The following is a 24,921-nucleotide window of genomic DNA, read 5'->3' on the forward strand; positions in this document are numbered from 1 at the left end:
CCTTATGGCTGTACTTCTGGGGTAAATAAAACACTATTTTGAACATAGAGCATCCTCCTTCTTCATGGCACAACACGATCATGAATCACTTCTGTAAAACAGCAGGTTGTATTTTACAGCTGCTAAAAACTATTGAACTGATTTACCTCAAAGCCACGTGGAGCACCTGTGGCAGCAGGGGAGCAGGGAACTGGGAATCCTGCTCCAAATCTCCAGCCTGGGCTGTCTCTGCAGCCATTTTTTTCACACAGGGTGTGAGTATGAAGCAGCAGGCAGCAATTCATCTCTCTTTATCTGTGAACACCTTTCTGTACTGATTTCAAAGGCATCTCTTATCGCAGCTGCACCCTCACAACGGCATTTGTTTCGTTCTCATTCAGCATGTGCTTTTTCACTTAATTTTAAAGGATTGAGACTTTTATTCCTAATGGCTGCAAAAGACTGCATATAAAGATTTATCACTGTCAAAACTGGAATACATGAATAGTATTGGTTATATTTAAATATATTCTTTTCCATTTTCCACGTTTACCTTCAGAAAGGGACTTATTTGGTATTTTCATGTACTTTTCAAAGAATATTTTTCCTGTCAGCCAGAATAAAAATGTTAAGATATCTGGGCAAGCATTTGTATCCTGAAAAACCCAGCTAAAAAGTTTCACTTTATAAACAGATCTTTGCAAAATATAATTCATTAAATGAGCTACTCTCTCTTTTAACATACTTTAAAGGGACAAAGAGTATTAAGTTATTTATTTCACCTGGAAAGATCTGCAAGTGCTCCCCCATCATTTCTACTCAACTGAACACAGGTTTAAATCAAATCCATTTGCTTGACCCTGCTAAATGATGTTGCAGACAACATAAAAAGGAAAATAAAAGAAAAAGAAAGGGGTCTATTAAGCACAATTTAACTATCTTCATTTAAATAGCTCAATTCATTTAAAACATCACTTATGCTGAAGGCATCATCTACCAGATCAACAGAGCCAATATTAGTGCCTACATCACATTTGTTCTGAATCCTGATGTTCTGTGAAGAAGCATTAAGGTCACTGACGCATGTAGTAAATGTGAGGTGTATTTAGGACAGTAACAGTACCAACGTGCTTGGCTGAATATTCACAGCCTTTGGTTACACAGGAGGTCATCATATAGTGTTTACTTCTATAAAATCCACTTGAACGGAGTCTGGCAAAAGAAGGTTTGAACTGCATAAGCACTCAGTGAAATGTCCATGTCTGCATGCTAAACATTGGCCTATGGCAGAGGGCATGTGTAGTATTGTCTGTATAAGCTACAGATTAAATTTAATGCGTTGCAATTGAGAAAGCTTTCCTTGACTGGCAGAGGCCCCTGTTTGGGATGACTCATTGAGTTCCCACCTGGTAGGCAAATCAAAGTTGTAAGGGCTAATGCCACAGGCAGCACATGAGCTTGGAAGGGACTTGCAGCTCACTGAGTCCAGCAATGAGCTTGGAAAGTCCTTTTCCCAGGACTGGACTGAGGCTGACAGTCTAAACCATGTTTCTGGTCTTATTTAGCAGCAAAATGTCATATATCTGATCCATTCTGCTTTATCACCTTGCTGCACTGAGTTTCTACAAATCTATACATTTCAAATAAAATTCCCTATTTTCTATCTAGTAAGAAAGCAGATGAAGAAAGGCAACCAGCCTGCTTAACAGGCTGAATGGATGGATACTCCTCACCCCAGCATACTTAGAGAAATCTCTGCTCTGCAGTACAAGACCTACTGTCTTCTTACCTGGAAAAGGGAAAGAAAATGCATTACTACTGAGCATAATATTTGGAGGGCAAGTCACCTTCCCCAGAAAAGGATTTTCAGGCATTGTTCTGCTAGATGCATTGCCTGTTTACTTTGAAACTCTACAGGAGGACCGGATATGTCAGCTCAGGGTTCCTCTTCCTGCTATTCAATTAGTGGCCCCCACTCTCGGGTACTTGGATCACCAGTGGCTCAGCCAGAGCTGTCCCAGAGACCAAACCTCCCCTAACAAGAATACTGTTCTGATCACTCCCTTACAGAGGCTGACACAGTCTGGAAATTTGACACACAGCCTTAGAGCTCAATTAGTTATTTAATAAGTTTATGATTAACCAATCTGCTGATAAAGCTTTCAATAATTGGGTTGGCAGAAATTCTGTTTCAAAGGGATAGTGGCCCCTATTGTCTTGGAGATGTCTGTGTGAACTCCTGTGTGCAGCATGCCCTGACACTTCTCTCTCCAGCTCCAGAAGTATCTGCAAGAGTTGTCTGGGTGGCACCTGAGGCTGCTGCTGGATCACTGGGACATGGTGGCTCTTGGGGACAGCTCAGTGTTGCAGCCAGTTCCTCACACCTGGCTACTGCTCAAAGGCTCCCATTCCTCTCCTCTGAAGTCTCACCAGACAGTGTGGAGGGAGGCAGGCAGGATTTATCTAGGGCAGATGGAGACCTCACAAGTATAGTTTGAAAGGGCTTAACCTGTAATTTTGATGTTTGGATTGGGCTGGGTGGCTCACCTCAGAGAGGAGTAGGAGCACCTTTCCTCTTTCTCTTTGCAAAGAGTTTAGAGAAAGCTCATGGCTTCACCTCTGGCTTTGCCCTTTGGCTCATGCCCTGAAGCACTGGGTTCACTGGGTGTGCAATCTGTTCCCTGTAGGGTGCCTTGGCAGAGAACAGGGTGCTGCCACCTTCCTTCTCCCCCTTTGACTCGGCTTTGTCAGGGAAATCACGACTGGGCTCATGGATTTGTCCCAAACTATCCTAAATGATTGCACCTTTTCCTGTCCTCAAGGATGGGCTCTCCTGTCTGCTTTTTCAGGCAGGGCTGCTATCTGTCAGTGTTAGCCACCACAGGATGACAGAGCGGATGGCAGGATGCTGTTGCCAGCTATTTTATGTTCCTTAATATCCTTCTCCTCAAGCTGCAGGGCTGAGGGTTTGGCAGCTGCTTTTCCCCTACACCTCTCACAGGTGACAAAACAGCCATGCTTCCTGCAGCAGAGGGAAACAGGACAGGCCAGAGAAAACCTATGTCCCTCCTGAAACACCTGAGAAAGGGCCTTGAAAGACAAGATGAAAGACAAGGTTCTGGCTGCAGCTGCTTTTCGTGCTGCAGCAGGGGGAGCAGGGCTGGAGGATGACAGATGCCATCTCAAACTGCAGAGCCCTGCAGCTGCAAATCAGATGTGTGCACTGCTGAGCTGAAGCCTCTGTCAAAGGAGCAGCAGTTCCGGTGGCAGGGACAGCTCAAAGGGGCTCAGGGAAAGCCTGACTCATGCTGAGGAAAGCAGTAATGTAGTGATGATGGCAGTTCTTAATATAGAACTCCGATGTCAATGAGTTTATGTCACAGTCTAGTATTTTAATGCTGATTTATTTCACACATTTGTTCCCCTTTGCTGGGACAGTGCATGGGGCAGCAATGTTGATTTATTTCACACCTTTGTTCCCCTTCACTGGGACAGTGCATGGGGCAGCAATGCTGATTTATTTCACACTGTGGTTCCCCTTTGCTGGGACAGTGCATGGGGCAGCAATGCTGATTTATTTCACACTGTGGTTCCCCTTTGCTGGGACAGTGCATGGGGCAGCAATGCTGATTTATTTCACATCTTGTTCCCCTTTGCTGGGACAGTGCATGGGGCAGCGATGCTCAGAAGAGGTTTGCTAACACAAGCTGCCAGGTGCTGGTGTGTCCCTTCAGGGCTGAGTTACGTCACTGCCATCCCAGGGCTGCTCCTGCTGGGCACGGGCAGCCCCAAGGGAAAAAGGGTGGGTGCTGAAACACTGCTGGCCTGAGCAAGGTTTAACACTGCTTTTGGGAGGCTGCAAAAGGGAGTTTAGGCAAAGGGGAGGCAGGTGTAACCAAGACTGAATGTCTCACTCCACACACTACTAATCCTGCTAAACTCATGCCTTTTGACTGGCCAAAGGGCCCACCTCCTCCCAACAGCAGGCAGGGGAGGTTCCTAATTCTGCCTCTCAGCTGCCTGCTCTCAACACCAGAGCACTAAATGAGACTGCTGGCAATGCTGCAGCTGCTGAATCCCTGCTTTCTGACCCCCTCTCCTAAATGAACCAGTGAGGCAGAAATTCTGGCAGACCAACATTTTTACCTCCCTCTGGAATGACCAGCTGTATGCACTGAAGGGAGGAAAAATCCCAGCTTGGATTTGCCTACCAAAAGACCATTAGGTAAGGATTACCTAGAGCACTTTTAAGAGAAAAGGAAGGAGACATGCAAAAGCAATAAAAAAATTATCATAATTTTTATGGCCGTTGCATGTCTAGGTCAGGTATATGTCGGGCCACAGAGTGCACACCTTCAGATTCACTTGGTGCATTTCAGAGCTAAAACTACCAACTGCATACAAACATATGGCTTATTGTTCCACAGTGTTTGTCTGTCTGACTGAGCTGTGGTGAGATGAAAGGAATAGAAGAGTTGTAAGACTAGAAGAAAAGAGTAAAGAAACAGCCCGAATGTCTCAGCAAACAAGGCTTTATTGCAGTAGAGCTAAGGGACTAATGACTGTATAGAAGACACAGTTGCTTGCCTGAGGAAATTAAGACAAAAAGGGGACTGTACATAAGCACTACAGACAGCCAGGATAGCAGGTGTTCCAGTGATGTACAGTGCCTCTTGGTTTCAGTTAAATTATTTTGCAATAATTAAGACATACATCAGGCTTTAACTTTTGTATACGCAGATACTTAAGAACAGCAGAGGGGGGTTGAATTTAATGATGAAAAAGGGAGTGAGGAGGGTCAGTTTATATAAAGCACTGTAAAAAGATGAAGATAGATAAAGGACTTTAATAAAGGTCAGGATACATCAGGGACTTTTTAAGAAACGACCTGGCTGCCCTTCAGTCAGGTTGTGCTGCTGGGCAGACAGGCAGAGGAGGTGACAGCAGGGAGATTCCGGCTGGCTGCTGATGGAGCAGGCAGGATGTGCAGTGAACTAAATCCCGCAGACTCCAATTGAAAGCAAAGGACATGACGAGCAGGGGGTTATAATCATAAGGCATGGTGTGATTTCACAGAGCCTTTGCAAAGAAACTAATTTTCCTGTTCAAAATCTGACTTGAATCAAGAACACAGGTTTCCATTGCCAACCAGCTGCATGCAGGGCTCGTAGTATCAGCTGTCATAGTTGTTTTCTGCACTATTTTTCCCCATACAAGCACTAGCAACTTTTAGGTCACACTGTATCTCAAATTACACAGGGGACAGAAAATGAGGGTGACAGGTTTATCTGTCCTTAAGATAACTTCACTGTGAAGCAACACCAGAAACTGTCTCTGAACTGGGACGTCTGCAGGAGGAGTGCAGTGGGAATGAGGCACCAGTTCACCTGAGAGAAGTTGTTGAAGCAAGTGCAGGGAGGACCCTCTCAAGTCTGGAATCTTTCTCACACACACCATGCTCGAAGAAGCCTGGCTTTTGTTAAGACCCAAACAGAAATAGCTTTAACACTCAGAATTTCTGGACAGACTCTCCAGCCCACTGATGCTGGCACACTCAGTGCTGAAAAAGGACCAGGAAAAGCTGTGAGCAGAGGGAAAGGGTGGCAGAAAATACTCTCTGCTTTCAACAGGTCTTTGTGGCTTCTAACAGCTGCACTTATGACGTGAATGGAAGGGCCATGTTAAGCTTCAGGGAATAAAAAACCTTTAACTTCTCTGCAGCAGACATGTGGAGGAAGCCAAGGGACTGACAGCCTTGTCCTTTCCAGGGATGGCATTTAAACCAAAATTTGGGGGCAATTTCTGATCAGCAGAGCTGTCTTTAACAGAGTTTCTCCTTGGGCAGTGTGTGCACTGGGACAATAAGAATCATCATTTTCTGATCACCCAAAAGACAATCCAGCAAAGTCAACTGATTGAGGAAACATGTCCTGGCTTGGAGCTTACAAGGATAAAAAATGAGGACAAAAAGAAAAACAACTCAAACTAGCAATTTTCTATCCCCTGCATCTGTTCCCTGGGCACCTTAAGTTGTATTGACTCAACCTGATGACAGAAACAAGGTTTCTTCCTACCAGATCTCCAGGGTCCAGTAAAATATAAAGGAAGGGAAGCTGCATCTCCTCTCCTGATCACACTATGACAAAGCTGTTGGAACAGCTCTGACAGTGTCATGTCTGCAGCAATGTCTGGTGGGAAAGGCCATTGCTCTTCCACATCCCTCTGGAGAGAACTGTATTGGGAACTAGAGGCAGAAAGTATTTTCTTCTGTAAATGGCATTGATTTCATGCTTAAAAGCAGTGAATTGGAATTAACAAGACCTTTCAAGAATGTGTCCCTGCTGTGTCTATTCTGGACAGGCTGCTTTGCAACAGCAAATTCCAGTAACACAGAGAGATAAAGTTGAGGTTTGAACACTCCATGCTTTGCTCACTGGATAGGCCTCAGTGGCTGGAAAAGGGACCATATGGTTTTCTTTACTTGCACTGTTAAATGCTCTCTGCTTATTTTGCCTGACCACATGAAAAAGCATCCTTAGGATTCACCATCAGCTCCATAATTTGATCATCTGGAACCGACCTCATGAAGGTCAACCAACATGGAACAATAACAGTGCCAGGTGCTGGGGATCAGCAAGGCATCACCCTGAGAGAGTCTGTGTTTACCAGGTGCATTGGACAGTCTCCAAGTGAAGGCACAAAGCAAAGGCCAGTGCCTGGGAAGATGGTGCCTATGGGGCACTTTCCCTCTGGAAATCTCTGAGGACCATGGTCTGCACTTGAAGCCAAATGGGTAACCTCAACACTGCTGGACTGGCGGAGGGATCTGTCTGTAGAGGCTTTGAAGGACTGCCCAGAACACTAAGTTTTTCAGTAATGTCCATTTACAAATCATGCCACGTGCCTGCTTACACTTTCCTTCCACCTAACAACCTCATTCCCTCCACTGAGCACAGCTCAGAGCACTCAGCATTTTCACAGCCCTGTTTATTCACCACTACTAAGGGCTCTCCTGAGCACTATCCACATGATGAGCACTCAGGAGCCAGGGTAAATAACTTCTTGAGGTGAAGGACCAGAAGAAAAGTAGTCATGAGTCCTCAATTTTAGGACCTCAAATATTCTCTGGTTGATTTTTCACAACTCTGTGATTCTGCCTCTGGATTACAGAGCTGGTCTATAAGGTCTGACAAGATGGGTTTTTGTTGTATCCTGCTTTTGAAAGTTTTAGTATTGTTTTGTAACCTTGTTAGATGGGGGTTTTTTTTAGGAACAATCAGCTTTGTTCCAAACTCCAAAACCATGAAAAACAATCAGTTTGCTACAGACCAACATTCCCTTTTTGACCAACGCAATCTTCACACCTTTAATTGCCTTGAACATCTGCCCACTGTCTCCAATCCTACCTTAAAATCTCCACATGAAGATCAAACCAATGTTTTTCAAGTTAATAAAATACCCAACCTCACACTTTGGGGTGGATTTTGATCTTCTCTGATTCAAAATCATTCCCCTTTTCTACAGAGAAAAAAGACATAGAATGCAAAAGGGAAAAACACGGGATGGGAGGATTCATCTGCTGTTTTTTATTGTGTCTTTTCTTGCATTATTGGTGGCATGCAGCAGGTAGGGATCTGTGTGGGAGAGCCAGTCTCTGGGTCATGGTCTTTCCAGGTGAAGTTCCCTTAAAAATCCAAATCACAGCAAAAAAAAATCCATCTGCCAATCCAAGTGCCTTTCCAATATCTAGTAGAGACATCACCAACACCAAGAAGGGCTCAAACTGGTCTAGAAATGGAGGTGCTGTGCAACCACCTCAGTAGCAGCTTGATTGTCACCTCACACAAACACCTTGGGTTTGGATCTGCTTTGTAATATTCCATCACTACACTCTGGGAATGCCCTTGGACATAGTCAGTAATCAGCTGCTTGCTGGTATTAAAACATCACTCAGCATTAAGAACCATAAACAAAATGCAAGCTGGGAAACATCTTTAAAAGAACAAATCTCCCTGTCTGTGCACTGGAGTCAGTAAGAGGTACAAGCAAAGGAGAACATTAGTTTTACTAAGTTTTTAAATTCAGTAACTGTAAAATCAAGAGGGTTTGGTGAATTAAAGAGAAAGAACAGAATGCAACAATTAAAATTTAAAAATAAGAATATTTATAATGGAGTGAAAATCAAGTAGCAATTGGATTTTATTTGCTTACCAGAGGGCATACCAGAGGACTGTTTTGTGTGCCAGGGTACACAAGTCACCCAAGTTTACCTCTGCAAATCCAGTTGTGTTTGTGCTGGGAACCCCAAAGAATAACTAAGAGGACTTGGTTTGTTTCAGTAACAAGCAGAAACTATATGACATCTAAAAAATAACTGGAATCCTAACCAGAAATAGGATCACGGTATTATAGGTGGATTATAAGGGATCTCAGGAGCTCCCTAGTCCAATGTCCTCCTCCAAGCAGCATCAGCTACGGGATCAGACTCAATAACATAGAGGAAGTTTCACATGAGGCTTTTCCACTCTTCTTAGAACTCTCCAGAATATCCTGGTCATATCCCATCTCATGGCCATTATCAGGTGAATGCAGACAACTGGCACCGTGTTTTGCCCTCTTTACTCTTGCCCTTTCCCCTTTCTCTACCTGCCCTGCCTCCAAACGGGTTGCAGAGATTACAGCCTGGTTCTAGGACAGATGAGAATGTCCTGGTGGTGGTTCAGCTCACTCAGTGAGTGACTGAGATCCAAAGCAGCCACAGCCTTAATAGAAGCAGTTCTGACTCTGCCTTGTGGGGAGATGGAATGTTTAATTGCAGACAGAAAGAAGACCATTGCCAACAAAGCACCTAAGATCACCTCCTTGTGTTGGTGGTCATCCCCTTTCAATGAAGGGGCCTCAAAGCCAAATTCAAGGACCGTTGTGAGCTGTGGCAGAAGGGCTGTGACTGTGTGAGTTGGCAGGAACCAACAACATGACATCTGCCTGCACAGAAATAACTATGTCGAAGTTTTGCTTTCACAGTTTGCTTCACCCCCTGCCCAACAGATCAGAGGCTGCACAAAGCCACACTTCAAACCATACAGTTGAAGCATTCAGGCAGAAAAAGAAATTGAACTTGAATTTTTCATGTTCTGGCTGAAAGTCTGTAGCTATAAGAGACACAGCTGCTTTGTGATCTGAGTCCCCTGAAGTTTTTAGTCAAAACCATGTTGTGAATTAGACACAAATTTGTGAAGACTCTTGGAACAACCAGTTATATGTTCTAGTGAATTTATGAAAAAAATGGGTTTACTAGGGAGTTTAAGCCCACGATACTTATTTTCCTTTAAAAAAAAATGTAAGCAGAACCTTAAAATCTGAATTTTAAAAGCAGCCTCCATTATGAACCCAAACTACCCATGCTTGACAGCATCACTTTAAATATTAAATATGCTAGCCTTGTTCAAGACATATTTTTAGCAGTGTCATTTAATATGTCAAACATGGTTTTGCAGATGAAATTATTCAATTGTCTCACTTGTTTTCTAATCCTGCAACCAGTATTTAAACTAAATCACAAGAAATCCTTTTTTTTTTTAAATCTGCTCTTCCTGTCAGGCTGGGTAGTGATGGGGGCCCGAGAGGGGCTGTTTTCCAGCAGGGAGTGGCTGGTGTGACCTGGGAGCTGTGTGGCAGCAGAGGAGCTGCCAGCAGCCCACAGCTCTGAAACACCCAGTGTGATCAAACCTTTCCCTCATGGCCAGCTCACCGTTTGCTCACGGCAGAATGCACTTTTAAACTCACCAGCTTCAGACTGGTGAGCCTGACAGAAGAACTGCATCACTCCTCCAGGAGACATTAACACCTGCTGACTTAATTGTACCAGTTTCATAGCAGTGATCAACAAAGAGGGTATGTAGGTTGTTTGGAAAAAGTGGGGATTGTCTTCCATTTAAGAGCACAATATAGGAAAAAAATCAAAGTTGTAGCAAACATAAAGTGATGGGTTTGGGTTTACGGTAGAATTACCTTAAAACCCTGTAGAGGATTTATTTTATTGTGCTATAAACAGTGTTACTTTACAAGACAAAGAGTTGGAACAGTTCCTCATTCACAAACGATCAGGCTGAATCAAGTCAAGCTCTTTTCAAGGTAAGCAGTGAGTGGGGTAACAGTTAAGAAAAGAGAAAGAAATAAAAAGATTTGGGCAGAGCTCAGGGGCAAAAAGGACTTGGAGAGGAAAGAAGGCAGAAGTCACTGAGAGCAGTGGCTCAGCTGTGCAGCCCCCAAGAATGAGGATGGATGGTTTCACCGATAGGGAATGTGGGAGGAAGGCTGGGAGAGGAGCAGTTTGCAAAGCAGCATGGAGACAACAGGAGTCGACTACCTGTAGGAGTCAGACACAAACAGATCACAATGGTTACACAGGTGAAGATGGAGATGATTCTTGGATAAAGACTTGATCCACCTGTCAATAATGTACATTACCCCTCCTCTCCCCTTGTAACTGGACCAGGAGAAAGGACACAAATATTGTCTACGGGGTGTGCTTTTCTGTAGGTTAATTAATGCTCAAATGTTTTACAATTTGATGAACAGTTCATGTTTTTCCCTCTGGAAGATATTTCAAAAAGGAGACTACAGCTATTTTGCACACTACTGGGCTGCAGTGCCTCATTTCCATGAGTGATGCAATAAAAACATACCCTCAGCACAAGCTGTTTAGCCATGATTCAGGCAGCAATTAAAGCCTTTTGAATGATAGTTGTGTTTAACAACTGGAGAAATGGGATCAGACTGTCCAATTACTGCTGTGACTTTATAACTTCTTAAATAAAATCCTATCTTGGTAAATATATGGCATCCATAAAAACAGCTTTATTTGCTTTCAGTGTGACCTGCTTTATGGAGAATGCCTGCCAAACGGAACAAGAAAAATGCTGTGCCAAAAGTTTGAGGTTTGAAAGAAAAGGAGAGGTGCCAGAAGACTTTCTACGTGTGGCAGAGCAGGAAGACTGTGGTCTTTCCTGGAGAGGTCACTGCCTTGTCACTGTCAGGGGTGAAGTGGCTGTCAGGGAACAAAGCTCCCTCTTAGTCCCAGTCAGCACTTGCAAGACTTAGCAAGACTTTGCTCAACTAGCCCCACCATCTTAATTCCCAGTCCTAAACCTTCTCCATAAAGAGTGGTGTTGGTGTAAGAGGTTGGAATGCTGAGAACAGCTGAAGCTGCAACAGAGTTGCTCCTACCACTCTGCTAACCCAGAAAACAGCCCCTTCTGCCAGTGCCCAGCACAGGCCATATTGACTCATGACCCGCTTCAACCAGCTCTCCCTCCATGAAGAACTACAGAGGAAACCCATGTGGTGTCTTCCATGCTCCCCCCTGCATTTTGGCATTGCAGCTCCCCAGATCTCTGAACCAAAATTGATGGATGTGATGAAATTTGACTACAGCTAACTGGGCAAAAATAGTACTTAGTTTGTGGTTGCTGCTTCCAGCTCACTCTTTCCACCATTCCATGTGGCACATCTCCCTACCTGCCACAGCAGGAATTGGCCTTGCAGGCGGTGCTTTGGCTGCACCACTGGCTGGGTCTGGCAGATGCATCTCAGCTGTGCACAGCTGGATGTCACATTGTCTGCTGGGCCTGGGATAAAGATTGTCCCTGGGTTCACAGGAGAAGGGTTGCTTGGATGTCTCTCTTCATGCTCAGATGAGGTTTTGCATCCCAGACCACCATGGTACCCTCACCTAACAAGGACTGCTACTGACAGGACACGTGATGTGTACAACCTCCTCATCTACTCTGCTCTCTTGCTGTGGCACACCAAGGTTTTGGTGGTGTTCTGAGTTCTGAGTCTCCAAAGGATCCTTTAAGATCTCAGGGACACAACATGAAGTTCTCAGGATGCTGTGAGCATCCTCTGTGGGAAAGGACAGCAGATAAAAACCAAGAATGGCAGTGAACTTACTATACCAGCTCCTTCCTTTTGAGAAGTGTGTATTATTTCTATTTAATAGAGCTTGATCTGCTGATGGAGCATTTTAGTCCCCACATTCAATAAGCAGACAGTAACCTTTCTCTGTTAAGAGCTGAGTGTGCAGCACAGAGAAGACAAAGTGGGAGCCCACATCACTGAAAAATCAGAACAAATTCAATTAACCATCAGGTACAGTTTAAGGCTCATCATTAATAAATCACACACATTAAAAAAATACATCATCCAATACTGTCCTTAGATACGGTCGTCTGTTCTGGAGCCAATTTACATTAATTACACTGGGATACACTCGCTTTCCTTCAGTGCTATGCACAAGCTCATCTACCTATGGAGACATCAGAAGGAAATACAGAAATAGTAACACCTGGGTAATTCAGAATGGGGCAAATGTTACACTGTGGTGGGCCAGAGGAACATGAGTAACCTACATTTAAGGACACAGGGCTCTGAGAAGCCAGAAAACAGTACTATTGCCCTTTTCTGTATTGATTTTGTTAAAGATACCAACACCTGAGCAGGCAGCCTTATCATCTCAGCTTGTGCTGATCTTTTTGATGTCAGGAACAAGCTGTAAATCACCTTTGGGGACATCTCTCTTTTAAACCAGCTTTCTACATAGTTCACAGAAAACGGTGATAAGAGTAATGGGTACTTGTGTAATGAGACCTCTGAACACACCACTGTGTGGTGCTGCCTGCTGGGGTTAGGCTTTGCTAGACCAGGTAGTTTTTAGTATCATCACTACTTCAATAATTGAATTTATTATCCCTTCTATCAGAGAATCTCAATACTTTGCTTAATTTGTTTTGCCTGACAACAGACTGAGCTGCCTCTCATATTTGAGGTGACTGACTATGGTGCATCAGACAAAGAGAACCTGTAATTTCCAGCTCTGGTCTTCTGCTTCAGGCATGAAACCCCTGACTCCAGATGCTTTGGTCCGTTCTCAATACAAAGTAAAATAATTTGTGTAGAAGAAGATCTTCAGGATTAGCTCTCTTTCCTAGACTATCAGACCTGTAGGTACTGTAAAAATAGAGTGGCTAAAGGATGGTGAGATAATAGCCAAAAATTATTCAGTTACCTTACAGCTTCCTCCTTTGCCTTTTTATCTGGAGGAATATTAGCCCAGAGTGGTGTGAGCAGCAGAAGATGTGGGTGGCTGTGAGTTTGTTGGCCAGTGAGGTGTGTGTCCAGGAACAAGTCACAGGAGAGGTGCACATATCCTGTGGAGGGCTGGACAAGGCCAGCATAACAAATCAAGCAAATTGCAGTGACACAAAAACGAAGGTCATCTGGTGAACTTCATGCCACATCATTCCCATATTCATGTGCTCGTGCTTTGCTCCTGGGATTTGCTGACTTCCCTCCGTCTCACCCCCTGACACACTCCCTCCTGCCTGGAGCTCCGTGTTAACTCCAGTGATTGCTTTGTTCCAGCTTCTCTAAGTGACTTTCCTCTTTACCCAAGCCTGTCTCATGTACCTCTTCCTTTCTGCCTCTCTACTGCTCCTCTAACTAATCTGCAATAATATGCCTGTCAGAACTATTTTTCTGCCCTCATCCTTGCTGCTCTGTCTGCAGACAGCTCATCTGCCCTTAATGTGCTGCAGCTGTTCGCTCTTTCATGCCTTCCAAAAAGAGCCTAGAGATATCCTACAGGAAGGATGCTGCCATAACCCTGTGCATGCCATTTCTCTTACAAATGAAAAGAGTGATAAGAGACAAAATAATGCTTAAATAAATGCTTCCCAAGCTCCATGAGATTTCCGAGTGGTAGGCTGCACTTCTATCTTCATGAAGAAAATCGATAGCAGTGCTGAGCCACTCCTGCTCTCTGGCTCTCACTCTGCCCTCCACCCCCGTACAGAGACAGGCTGTGCTCAAGGAAATGGGTGCCCCCGGGGGAGCAGAATGGCTCTGTGCACTTAAGGTAATGATGTCACTTGAGGTCGCCATGCAAACAGTTATAGATATGGAAACCTGCGGTTTTGTCAATAGAGCAGGAACCTGGGGACCCAGCTTAAGAGTTACAGCTTTTTTTATAAAATATTTCCCTAATTTACCTACAGAGCATCTTCCCAGAAACAACAGCTGCTGTACCTAATTAGCATTAATCACCTTGTTACAGAAGAGCAACTGGGAATAGCACAGTACTTGAAGTACTGACAAAATGATACACTAATAGCATTGATTTGTCCAGTCTCCTTCAACTTCCCTTTATGATTTTGTTTTCTGTATGAAAAGCTCACAAAGTCACAAGTTGTGAAGCAATGACGCAGGAGAGGAGACACAGATGTGGGCAGGTACCAGGCCTTCCAGCCTATACCAGATCCTTGCTCCCTGCTCTGTTTGGGACCCCATCTCCCAGAGCCAGCTTTGCATCCTGGCCTGAGGCAAGAGCAGTGCTGGAAGGGGATCTCTGAGCACGGCACCCCTTTGAACAGCCAAGGGATAAGGTTGCTATGCTGTGTGCTTTCTGGTTCTTAGATGGAGAGCTTTAAAACAAGCTCTGAACCCACCCCCTGCCCTAGAAGAGGGGGTTAAATAACTGCACCAACTGAAAAATCAGTCTCAGCAGCCACACGGGGAGATAAAGGTAGTGTGACTTCACTGGGATCAGAGACCATCTGTAAAGTTTCAGCCAGAAATGCACCAATTTTGTTATGTTGAACCCTGAGGGCTTTGTAGTTCCTACTGATATTCCCAGTAATATTCCTCCCTGATCACACAGCCACTCAGTATCTGCCATGAATGCACAACAGCAGGCTGGAAGGCAGGAGCTAACACCGCAGACGTGTCATCAGCCTCTGTCCCCAAACGGATTATCTCCTCTGTTCACTTCAATCTCCACCAAGACAGGGCTCAGTCATAAATTAGATCCTCAGTTTTGTCCAGTTAAAGCACACCAGGGAACAACATCCTCTATGTCCTTGTGACAGCATTTTTGTTGCCGTTTAGCCCCTACCATTTTTGCTTGGTCCAAGCAAACAGCATTTCAGTGACTTGCTTGAGGTTTTTGAGAATCTTGAAAACAAGCAAGAACTATTCCAATGACACAACTAAAATAATTCAGTGCTTGGAAGTGGACACACTAATGGGTGTCTCCATGCAGAATCCTCAGCCCTAGATAGAGACTGTGGAAGACAGAGATAAGAACTTCTCTGCTGTCACCAAATAGTATCTTAGGATGTTTATATATCCTAAGATGAAGAGGTGGCTTTGATACAGGAAGAAGCAGAAGGAGACAAGAGGCCTTGGTGGTCTCAGCTGAGATGTCTCCTTGGAGGCTGAGCACTGTGGTTATTTGTCAGAGAGTGAATTTTCTGCCATGATTTTCTTAGCTCTCCCTGAGCCATTTGCTTGGCTCAGGCCCCGCTATGCCTGTTCATGTGCTGTCATCTCCTTGTCACAAAAACAGCCAAGAGGCCAGGCTGGAGGGACCCAAAAGCTCACCCTACCAAGCTGGGCCAGGCTCCCAGTAAGAAGAATTTCCCTCCCAGCGGTAGCTGGGCTGTGGCTGGTCTGCTCTAAGAGTGATTTGCACTGTCTCCTGGAGAAAAAGCAGCATTTTACAATGCAGTTGGTAGGATGAAAGTGTTAATATCTACTAATTAATGAAATAACTCTGCACTGTTAGCTTTACAATAGCTTCCTGTCTCTTGGTCCAAGAGGTTTCTGGTTAGGTTGGTGGATTATATACTTTTAATTACAGCAGCTTACACCAAAGGTGGCTTTGTGACACTTGCTTCTCCTTTCAGTGGTGACTAGAACCAGGCACCATTCTTTTTGGTGTTACGATAAATACCAGCATGAGCTCTAAGCTGCGAGGGGAACAAAACAGTAGCTAGGAGAACAGGGAAGTTATCTGATACATTTGCAATTCAGGTTTGCTTTTTTTAATAGAACCTTTTCAAAGAAAATCTAAACCAAAAATCATAAAGACTTTGAACCCTGTGTCAATATGAATTAGGCTTCCTCTTGGTCATATGGCAGGAGATCTCAGCTCAGTCTTAGTTTTAGGCACTCTGCTGACCAACCTTCCAAAAACAGTGCCTTATTCACTAGTCCAGGGAGAAGAGGCACTTACATCTAAGGCAATAGGCACCTCAGAGGGCTGAGGGATGCTGTGAGTGTATCTGCCACTGCCACAACCCCTCATCACAACTGTTGCTTGTTTTGCAGCACTCAAACCAATTTCCACATTGCCCCTTCTGTTTTAACACGAACTGTAACGTCATTGACTGGCAGGTAGGACAGACACAGACTGTCTGGGTGGGGATTTCAGAGCAGAGAAGGGAAATTAAAAATGCAAAATAGAAAAGCAGATGGCATAAGCTTCATTAAAATAATATCTTGCCTCCTGGGAATCCCAGCAGGATCTGTTGCCTTCCGGTAGATGCGGTGCCCCTGAGAGCTACACTTGGGAATTATTCCATTCCTCCCTCTCTCCTTATCATAACTCTCTTCTGTTTTCAAAGGCTTGTGGTATGTGTTCCATCTGGATATGACTCCTAATAAGGATGTGCTGGAGACATCTCCTAAGCACTAATGCACACCCAGCCCCCAACCCCTGCTGTCAGGAGTCTCCTTGTCAAGCATTTGAAAGGAAGAAAGTAGCCTGGCTGAACCTTGCAGCTCCTGAAAGACAGACTAAGTGGGGGTGTTAGAAAAGTAAGAAATACATAATTAATACGGATACAAGATCAGTGAGGGTTTAAAATTATGAACTACATCAACTGGGAGATGATTTCCCTTTGGTGTGAGGTTCTCTTTTTCGATGTGACCCTAGCAGCAAGCTGTATGTTTCACTGTTCCACTCACACATCAGGTATAACTCACTAGAAATATAAGACACCTGTGAAGCTCTTCCTCAATCTAACCGACCCCCCAAGCAAACCAGTGGCCAAATGTGTTTATTTAGAGGGGGAGAAACAACCAAGGAAAGGACTGCTCAAGCAGCAGGGCGAGTCTGTGTTCAGTGTGTGCAGCACATCACACTCTTTCTGCCACACTTCAATCACTGCAGTGTCTGGAAGTGAAAGTTGTGTTCATGCTGGGTTGGTATTTAACTGAGCTCACTTGAACCAAGCTTACAGCAAGCACATATGATGCAGATTTATACATGAATCTTCACAAACTGAAAAATGACATTTATCAACCTTCCACCAGAACATCTGACATTTGAACAATTGATTCTGATTTAGCAGTGAAAAATGCCACCAGCCACAAGGAAAACCTGCAATAGGATTAAACCCCGAGTTGCTATCATCCCCAACAATGCCTCTGCCAGTTAAACTCTTAAACATTTATGTACTACCTTAATTTCTTCTAGCCTTAAAGAGATTAAAACCAATCCAAATCCTGACAAGTTTAATGCAGAAGACACAAAAAAGTCTGGTTGGAGGAACGGGGGCCAGAATGGGGAGATGCAGTGATCAAGCTGCTTGAAAATTGTGAAGGCTGGGCAGATTTTAAGAATAAAAGCAGCAGGAACTGGTTTGGATTAAAGGCATGTTACAGTGGCTACAGACAGTGCTGTTAGTCTCATTTTGCCTGAGATAACCCAGAGCTCATCTGGGGATGGCTGAGAGCAGAGAGCTGGTCCAAATGCCAGTATACATGTGTTCACCTAATTAAAGAGGCTCACTGCTTCCACAGGCAGAGGTGTTGGGGCTGAGCTCTTTCCACACACAAGGCAGGAAGAGACTTGTCAGCCCTGCAAGACAATTCCAATTAAGCAGGTAGGTTTCACCCCCCATTATCTTCATAACCACACTGGTCAGCACTGGGCAGAAGTACCTGTTGGAAAGGAGGTCCTGCAAACGTTATGTCTCTACCTACTGCAAAAACTATGCAAACTCTTCCATACCTCCCTTTGCCTCTTCACTTTATGCCATTCAGCACTGGCTAAATGAAGCAGAATTTTCCCTTTGTGGAAAAGCAGAAGTTCTGGTAGAAAGGCTAATCATTCTCTTGTATCTGATCCATGGGAAAAAGCTGGAAAGTTCTGCAAAAATGTGACTATGGCCTATTTGCATGTATTAGTCCATTTTAATAATTAGTTACCTTTCAGTCAACTATATTAGTCACCTGCAGTTAATAAATTCCAGTTTACAGAAGACTGTTTCTCCTAAAATATTTTTCTCCTTTCTATTATTCCAGTTTTCATGTGTTTTCTCATCTTAATATACTTGTGTCTCTCAAATATGCTCTGACTACATTTGCTTTGCTGACTCCTACTTTTTACCTAAAAGTCATTAATGAACATATAAATAAAATGACTCTTATAGAGCTCAATTAGCAATGTTCTTTCTTCTGATACTTTCTCCTTCAATACTACCTGATGTGTTTTAACTTCCTGAGTTTCTTATTCTACTGGCTTTGTTTGTAATACTGAGCTTTGCTGAAAATCTACCTCAAATTACCCTTCTATTTAATTTATATGAATTGAATTTGTTTACATTGAATCCAAATCTATTTTCCATTATCAGATCTTCTACAAAGTTCTCATGAATTACCAAAGCCAAGTCTAAAAAATCACCACTTCCTGTCAGGTTAGTGAATCTCTAGAGGATATTTTTATTGCCTAGAAAGGCCAGAATGTCTCAGACTCACCAGTAATAGCATTAACTGCTCTCTAACCTCTTTTCCAGGTGTTAAATTCTCCAAAACAACTCCTGCAGTAGTAATTTTCTCTCTGGTAACATTACAGAACTCTCTTGGCAGTGAAGAAGGATCCTGGTGGCATATGGCATATGGCAGTGATAATCTTTCACCACACTGTGAGTTGTGCCATCATTAACACACATTGCTGCTCCTTGCCCTTCCCTGAGAAGCAGCCACACTTTTTGGAGTACTCATGGCTGTGACTGCAGGACTGATCCACTGCCCCAAAGCACTCGCTCATATCTTGTATCTGTAGGTCAAGGTCCTCCACTTGGCTGCATAAGCTTGTTGCTTTTGTGTACCCAACTTGCAGCTGTCTCCTTCCTAGTCATTCTTTCAGTGAAATCTTGCCTATTCAATGACTTTCCTTTACTGTCTCTGGGTCTCCTTTCTTCACTGCTGTGGCCAATTTACCACATAGGCAGAGGCCTGAGACTTTACAGGGCTCCCAGTCTTTTCCTGGTGTTTCTTTAAGGCTCCTCTTACAAACGAGACTAACACTGACTTTGCAGGAGTACTGCAGGTCCTTGGGTAAAGCTTATCTATCAAGAACATTATCTTCAAAATCTTACATCAACTTTTCCAAACCTTCTTCAAACTTTACTTGTCTGCTGACCTTCTCTATCACTCACTTGGCAGGGGCCCAGAGCTATTACACTTCCATGGGGGCTCCCACTTCTCTCAAAGCCTTCCCAACGTGGCAGTCACCTTCAATCGGCTCCATCAGCATCCTCTCAGCGTACTGATGTGAAGGACAACTAGGGGACTGCTTCCTTTGCCTACTGGGAACTTTTCCAAACTCAGATTTCTGTGTTTTAGCAAAAGGCACACTTGTTCCTTTGACTTGTTTGCCTTTAGGTTCTTGAGGCTGTGTGCCCAAACAGTGGCTAAGGTTTTGAAGGCAGGGCAACCATGCGTGGATCGTTGTCCTCTTGTAATCATTAGCTTTGAAAGGAAGCAGAGTATTCTGCTAACTGGATGATTCTGCATCCAGGACTTCAAATATATTGCTCAGAAACAGCATGACTATTTGTATAAGAACCTTTACAAACCTAAAGCTCTCCACCTCACAGAAACACAGCTCTGTCTTTTCCTGGTACTGCTTCAACTCTCTGATCCGTTCCCTTTTGTTTGCAACTATTCTGTCTTCTCTTCTTTTTACAGTCCCTCTACATTACCTTTATTTTTTATCTAGCCAAGCCTTGATCTTAGCTTGGTAAAAACCTGTAAGTTTAAAAAAGCTATGCCTCCCTTTCAAGGCACAGCTTCCTTCCTCCACCACATCCCCAGACAGAGGGTCTTTATCCGTTTGTAGGTCAGTTCCCTCAGCAGCAGAATCACACAGATAAAATGCTCTGTGAGCTGTTTGAGCCGCTCTCGTGTGCTCAGACACACACATGGAGATCTGCATATGATCCCACAGGCACCTCACTGTGTTTCAGACCTTGGATTCAGCCTTTTCACTCTTCATCAGCAAAGACTCACCTAATTTCACTTGAAGTGGGGATGGCTTATAGTTCATGGCTACAGTCTCTCCTTCTCTTGTATCACAATCTCTGTCCGAAATAGCTGCAGCTGTTGGATCCTGTTAAGAAAGAAAAGGAAACAAAACAGAACAGTTTAGCTAAAAGTACTGCAGCCTCTTCTCTAACTGGTTGTTAGGTGAGTCCACTCCCACTTGCATTCAGAGAGAGCAGAAAACATGCCAGTGTTTTGAATGGCTGAAACCCTGGGGCAAAACACACAACTCTGGAAGCACATCTAGTATGCTAAAAGTACCTTTGGAAATGCCAGGTTTCAGCATCAGACTTACATGATGGATGATACTGGGAATGCAATGTGGATGGTGGGTCACCAGTTCAAATCCAGCCTGGCTGGCAGCAGTCCCAAGTAATTTTCATGTGATGACTCCTTGAGGGGTTGATGGAACACATTTACAGTTTCAGCCAAATTCCAAGTGGACCAGTCAACCTCAAACTTAGCAATAAAAAGTCCGAGAACAGGTCTGTGTGAAAGTCCAGCTCAACAAGGAATGAAGTCTCTCTGAGTAAGAGAATTCAATTTCTGGTTCCTCTTGGGACCTATTTTGGCTGACTGGAAAGGTGTCAGTATCTGCCAGCACAGCACCTTTCCCTGTCCCAGATATCATCCACAGAAAACAAATCTCCCCAAATACAGAGTCTGCTTCATCATGCCTACTGGCAGACCACATGTTGAACTCTCTGGTACAGCACATCAAAGAACTCAGAGAGACAAACTACCAATTCAGGCTGTTATACCACTGCTGGAAATATCTGAAGCCCTTTCATAGCAAACTGCAAACTTGTTGTTGGAACTGTTTCTACTTAACGCTACAGTGAAAAATTAAAACCACGTTCACTTATTCCCACATAGAAGTTAGAAATTAAATTGAACATGTATATACTTATATATGTATGTAAATTTGGGTCTATCATAGGTAGAACTGCACATGCACAACAAACACTGAACACCAGGTCTGATATCTGAATAAACCATCACTTTGCAAGAAATGGAACAGGGCATCATAAAAGCAATACTAGAAAGTACTATTCAAAACTGCTGAACCGATCTAGTCCATCTCTCTGTTTCTGGAGTTTTTATTTTATACACAATTTCTTGTAAAATGCAATTTATCATTTGGTACTAACACCTGTATGCAAAGCAGAGTCCCTGAGATTCAAAGCAAGATAACATCACGCTTCACCCTCAGTAAAAAAAATCACTTGGTGAGCCACTGTCTCTTTCTCTTTTTTCTCCCTGCAGTGCACATTACCTCTTTTTAATACCCTGGGCTTAGGAGATAAAACATGATTCTTGAATTAGGCTCCATCTTTGTGGAAATTGGTTAAATAACATATGTAGGGTTATAATGTTTTATCAAAATTCTGCTCCTTTGCACCACCCAGGACACTCTGACAGTACTTAAAATGCAACTTGCATTCAGGGACAATGCTGAACCATGTGCAATTTTCTCTGCTCTCCTCTAATGCAGTCACTGCAGCACTGTTCTTGTATGCAGCAGTTTAATGACTAGTTAAAAGGTAAGAACAGGTTGCAAACCAAAAAGCCAGATTCCAGGAGAACAATTAGGCATAAATCATAGAATTACATGCATTTCAGGTTAAAAATCCTACTTTAATAACCACACTAATGGCAAAATGTCAAAAATACAGCAGCTGGTATTAAATGAAGCTGAAAGTGGTACACAGAAACAATCCCAAGCCTATAAATGAAAGTGATGAGCTCTAGCTATCCATGGACACTCAAGGAAGAGATCTGGGACAACAAGTTCCATCAGATGACCAGTTAGACAGACCAAGACTCTTCAGCCAGGCTAAGACAATGGATAGGTGCTCTGAGGGAAGTCAAAATAATCCTGAGTGTGGTGAGAAGATGAATTGGGATCAGCTTATCCTTATTTTCTACAAGCATGGGATACCAAGTGGCAGTTACCAAGCAGCAGCTGCAAACAAGGGGAGACCAGGGCAAGTGGAGGAGCAGAAATCAACCTCTTCACTCTTGTGACCAGTGACAGGACCCAACAGAATGGCCTGACGTTGTGTTAGGAGAGGTTTAGGCTGGATATCAGGAAAAGGTTTTCCACTTAGAGAGGGGATGAGCAATGGAACAGGCATGCCAGGGAAGTGGTCACAACACCAAGCCTGACAGAGCTCAAGAAGTGTTGGACAAGGTGCTCAGACACATGGTGTGAGTCCTGGAGTGTCCTGCACCAGGCCAGGAGCTGGATGGGTCCCTTTCAACTCAACATACTCTGTGATTCTGTGAACAAACTTGGTACTTTGCCATAGAGCAGATGATGTCCTGCTGTGGATGCTAAAAGGGACTCAGGAAAGAGTGAGAAAAATGAATGTAAGGAGTATCTGTCAATCCAAAAGCACTGATTCCAGCTCAGGCCAAATCGCTGGAGGAAGAGAACCAGGGAGGCACCACCACAGGCTCACTCTGTTCTTGTTCTCTTGAGGAAACAACATAGGGGTAGGTGAGACCTTCCATGGGAGTTGAAACAGGCATCCTGATTTTCTGTGTCAGAAACTATTCTGTGACCTCAGCTGAAGATCAGTTTCTCTGGTGTCCTTGGAACATGGGTTTGGCCTCAAACATGCCCAGATGAAGTGGACAGATCAGAATCCAAGCTGCAGGAAAGGATATTCATGGTGTGCTTTCCCATCCTTCACGAGAAGGGAGCACTCAAGATTCATGTACTTGTGGTCAAAAGGAAGGACAAAAGTCAAGAAGGCCCACAAAATGTTACAAAGTTCTATTATCAAATTACACACTCATCATGGAAATTGGTATGTTAGTGCCTGGCCACCTATAAGCACAAGGCAGTGGATTTTGGATAAAGGAAGGTGAAAGGGAAGACAGAAAGAGACAGAGATGAATTAAAGAGGAGGAGAGAGAAAGAAAGGAGGCAAGACCATCAGTCCTGTCTCCAGTGCTGACCCAACTAATGGGGTGTCCAGAGTCCTGGGGCACACATGTGCATGGCCTTTGTGGGGGAACTTCTTTATCAGTAAGTTTTCCATGCCCTGGAGGTAAGTTCCTTGCTTTGAATGTAATTTAGTTATCATGCACAGTCTGTTCTTCCAGACCTTTCAGGAAACGGGTCAGAGGCTTCAGGGGTCTTTGGTGCCCTCGAAATGCACCTACAGCCTTTCCCTGCTTCTTGATCTCATTCCTGCCCTTGTGCTGAGCTGTGTTGGGCTTATCTCCAGGAGCCACAACAAGGATGTCTGTCCTGGGAAAGTGCTGCCCTACCTCCATATGGACCCTTTCCAGCCACATCCTGTTAGTTCTCACAGTGTATTATTACCAACAACCCCTGGCTGTTACTACCAGAAATCCCTGGTTGGCTTCACAGCCATCCAACTATCAGTGCTTCAGAAGTAACACACTAACTCGCCTCTTTATCTTCTGGGCTTCTACACATGGGAATGGCCAAATAACACAAAGGACATGGCAGTTTGTCAGACACGCTAGAACCTCTCCCAGAGGGATGTGTAAGATGCTAAGGGGCACCACTTAAGTCCAGGCTTCTTCAGGGACAATCTTTTCTCTGATAGGATAGGAAAAGGCAGGATACAGATGTTTCTAAGGAGCATGACACTCCAAGAGCTGGAAGCTCTGTAGTGCTGCTAAGCACAACAAACAAGTCCTTGGAGCCCCGAGCTGCTGGCTGCGGGAAGATATGGGAGCAGACATATTACAAAACAGGACACAGTGTGATGGCTACTTACCATCTCCTGTGCTGGTGCAGTGCAGCAGAGACTCAGCTAAGCACACAGCCAGCAGTCCACAGAGCAGAGAAGAGGTCCTGACCACCTGGACTAGCTGAGGTTCATATTGTTAAAATTACACTTAAACTCTATGCACAGGCTCAAGCTCTGCCAGGGGAAATTTAAGTTGGAGATCAGAAAAAAATTCTTTCAAGAGAGAGTAATCAGGCATTGGAATGGGCTGCCCAGAGAGGGGGTGGATTTCCCATCCCTGGAGGTTTTTAAACTGAGATTGGCTGTGGCACTGAGTGCCATGATCTGGTAAAGGGACTGGAGTTGGACCAAGGGTTGGACTTGATGATCTCAGAGGTTTTTTCCAATGCAATTGATTCTATGATTCTAAATCAAAACCAGCCCTTATTTTTTTGTTTTAAGCTGATGTGCTGACAGTAGCTTTGCCTTTGCAGGTAACCTGAATGTGACATTAGACATCCATTTGCATGAAGAGAGGGAAGGGAGAAATGTTCTGAGATGCCTTTGAAGATTCGGACCCTGGTCCTGGACCAGAGGACTCAGCTGGAGCAACCTCAAAATGGGCTCTAGACCAAAAAACAGAAAGGACTTCCTAGGTCTCCAGAGCAAACTAAGATGATTTTCAAAAGGTGATTAACATTCATATTAAAAGGGGATGAATCCATCCTTGGAGGTGTGTTTCCCTCTCCCCACTGACTACAGAGGAGGCCTGGCAGCTGGAGGAGGTTGCACCTCTGCCTCTGGAGGTGGGAATGACGAGGGACATAGTAATGGACTCCATAATAAGACAAGTCAACACTGGCAATTCTTCCCCTGTGTTTGGAATGATGCTTTTCAGCCCCAGTAGCACACCACCTCGACAGCAGCCCTGCAGGGGAACACGTTACAGCTGCACAACAGACCCAGGACTCGCACAGGGGGTCACAAAGCCAGTCAGGGTGACTACCACTGAAAGCACAGCTGGGCTTGTGCCCTCCACAGAGTAAAGTGGGTTCGA

The 24,921-nt window shown here is 44.2% G+C and overlaps 1 protein-coding gene across 3 annotated transcripts in view; it reads right to left on the reverse strand.

Moving 5' to 3' along the window:
* The window catches only part of FAM219A (family with sequence similarity 219 member A), a 105,836-nt gene that overhangs the window by 23,831 nt on the left and 57,084 nt on the right, over positions 1–24,921 (reverse strand). For all 3 annotated transcript variants that reach the window (XM_071580321.1, XM_071580320.1, XM_071580319.1), the window contains exon 2: positions 20,119–20,218. In XM_071580321.1, coding sequence (XP_071436422.1) covers positions 20,119–20,218 — 100 coding nt within the window. The remainder of the gene's footprint in view (positions 1–20,118; positions 20,219–24,921) is intronic.

The sequence above is a fragment of the Pithys albifrons genome, chromosome Z (genome assembly GCF_047495875.1).
Source record: "Pithys albifrons albifrons isolate INPA30051 chromosome Z, PitAlb_v1, whole genome shotgun sequence".
Lineage (NCBI taxonomy): Eukaryota > Metazoa > Chordata > Aves > Passeriformes > Thamnophilidae > Pithys > Pithys albifrons.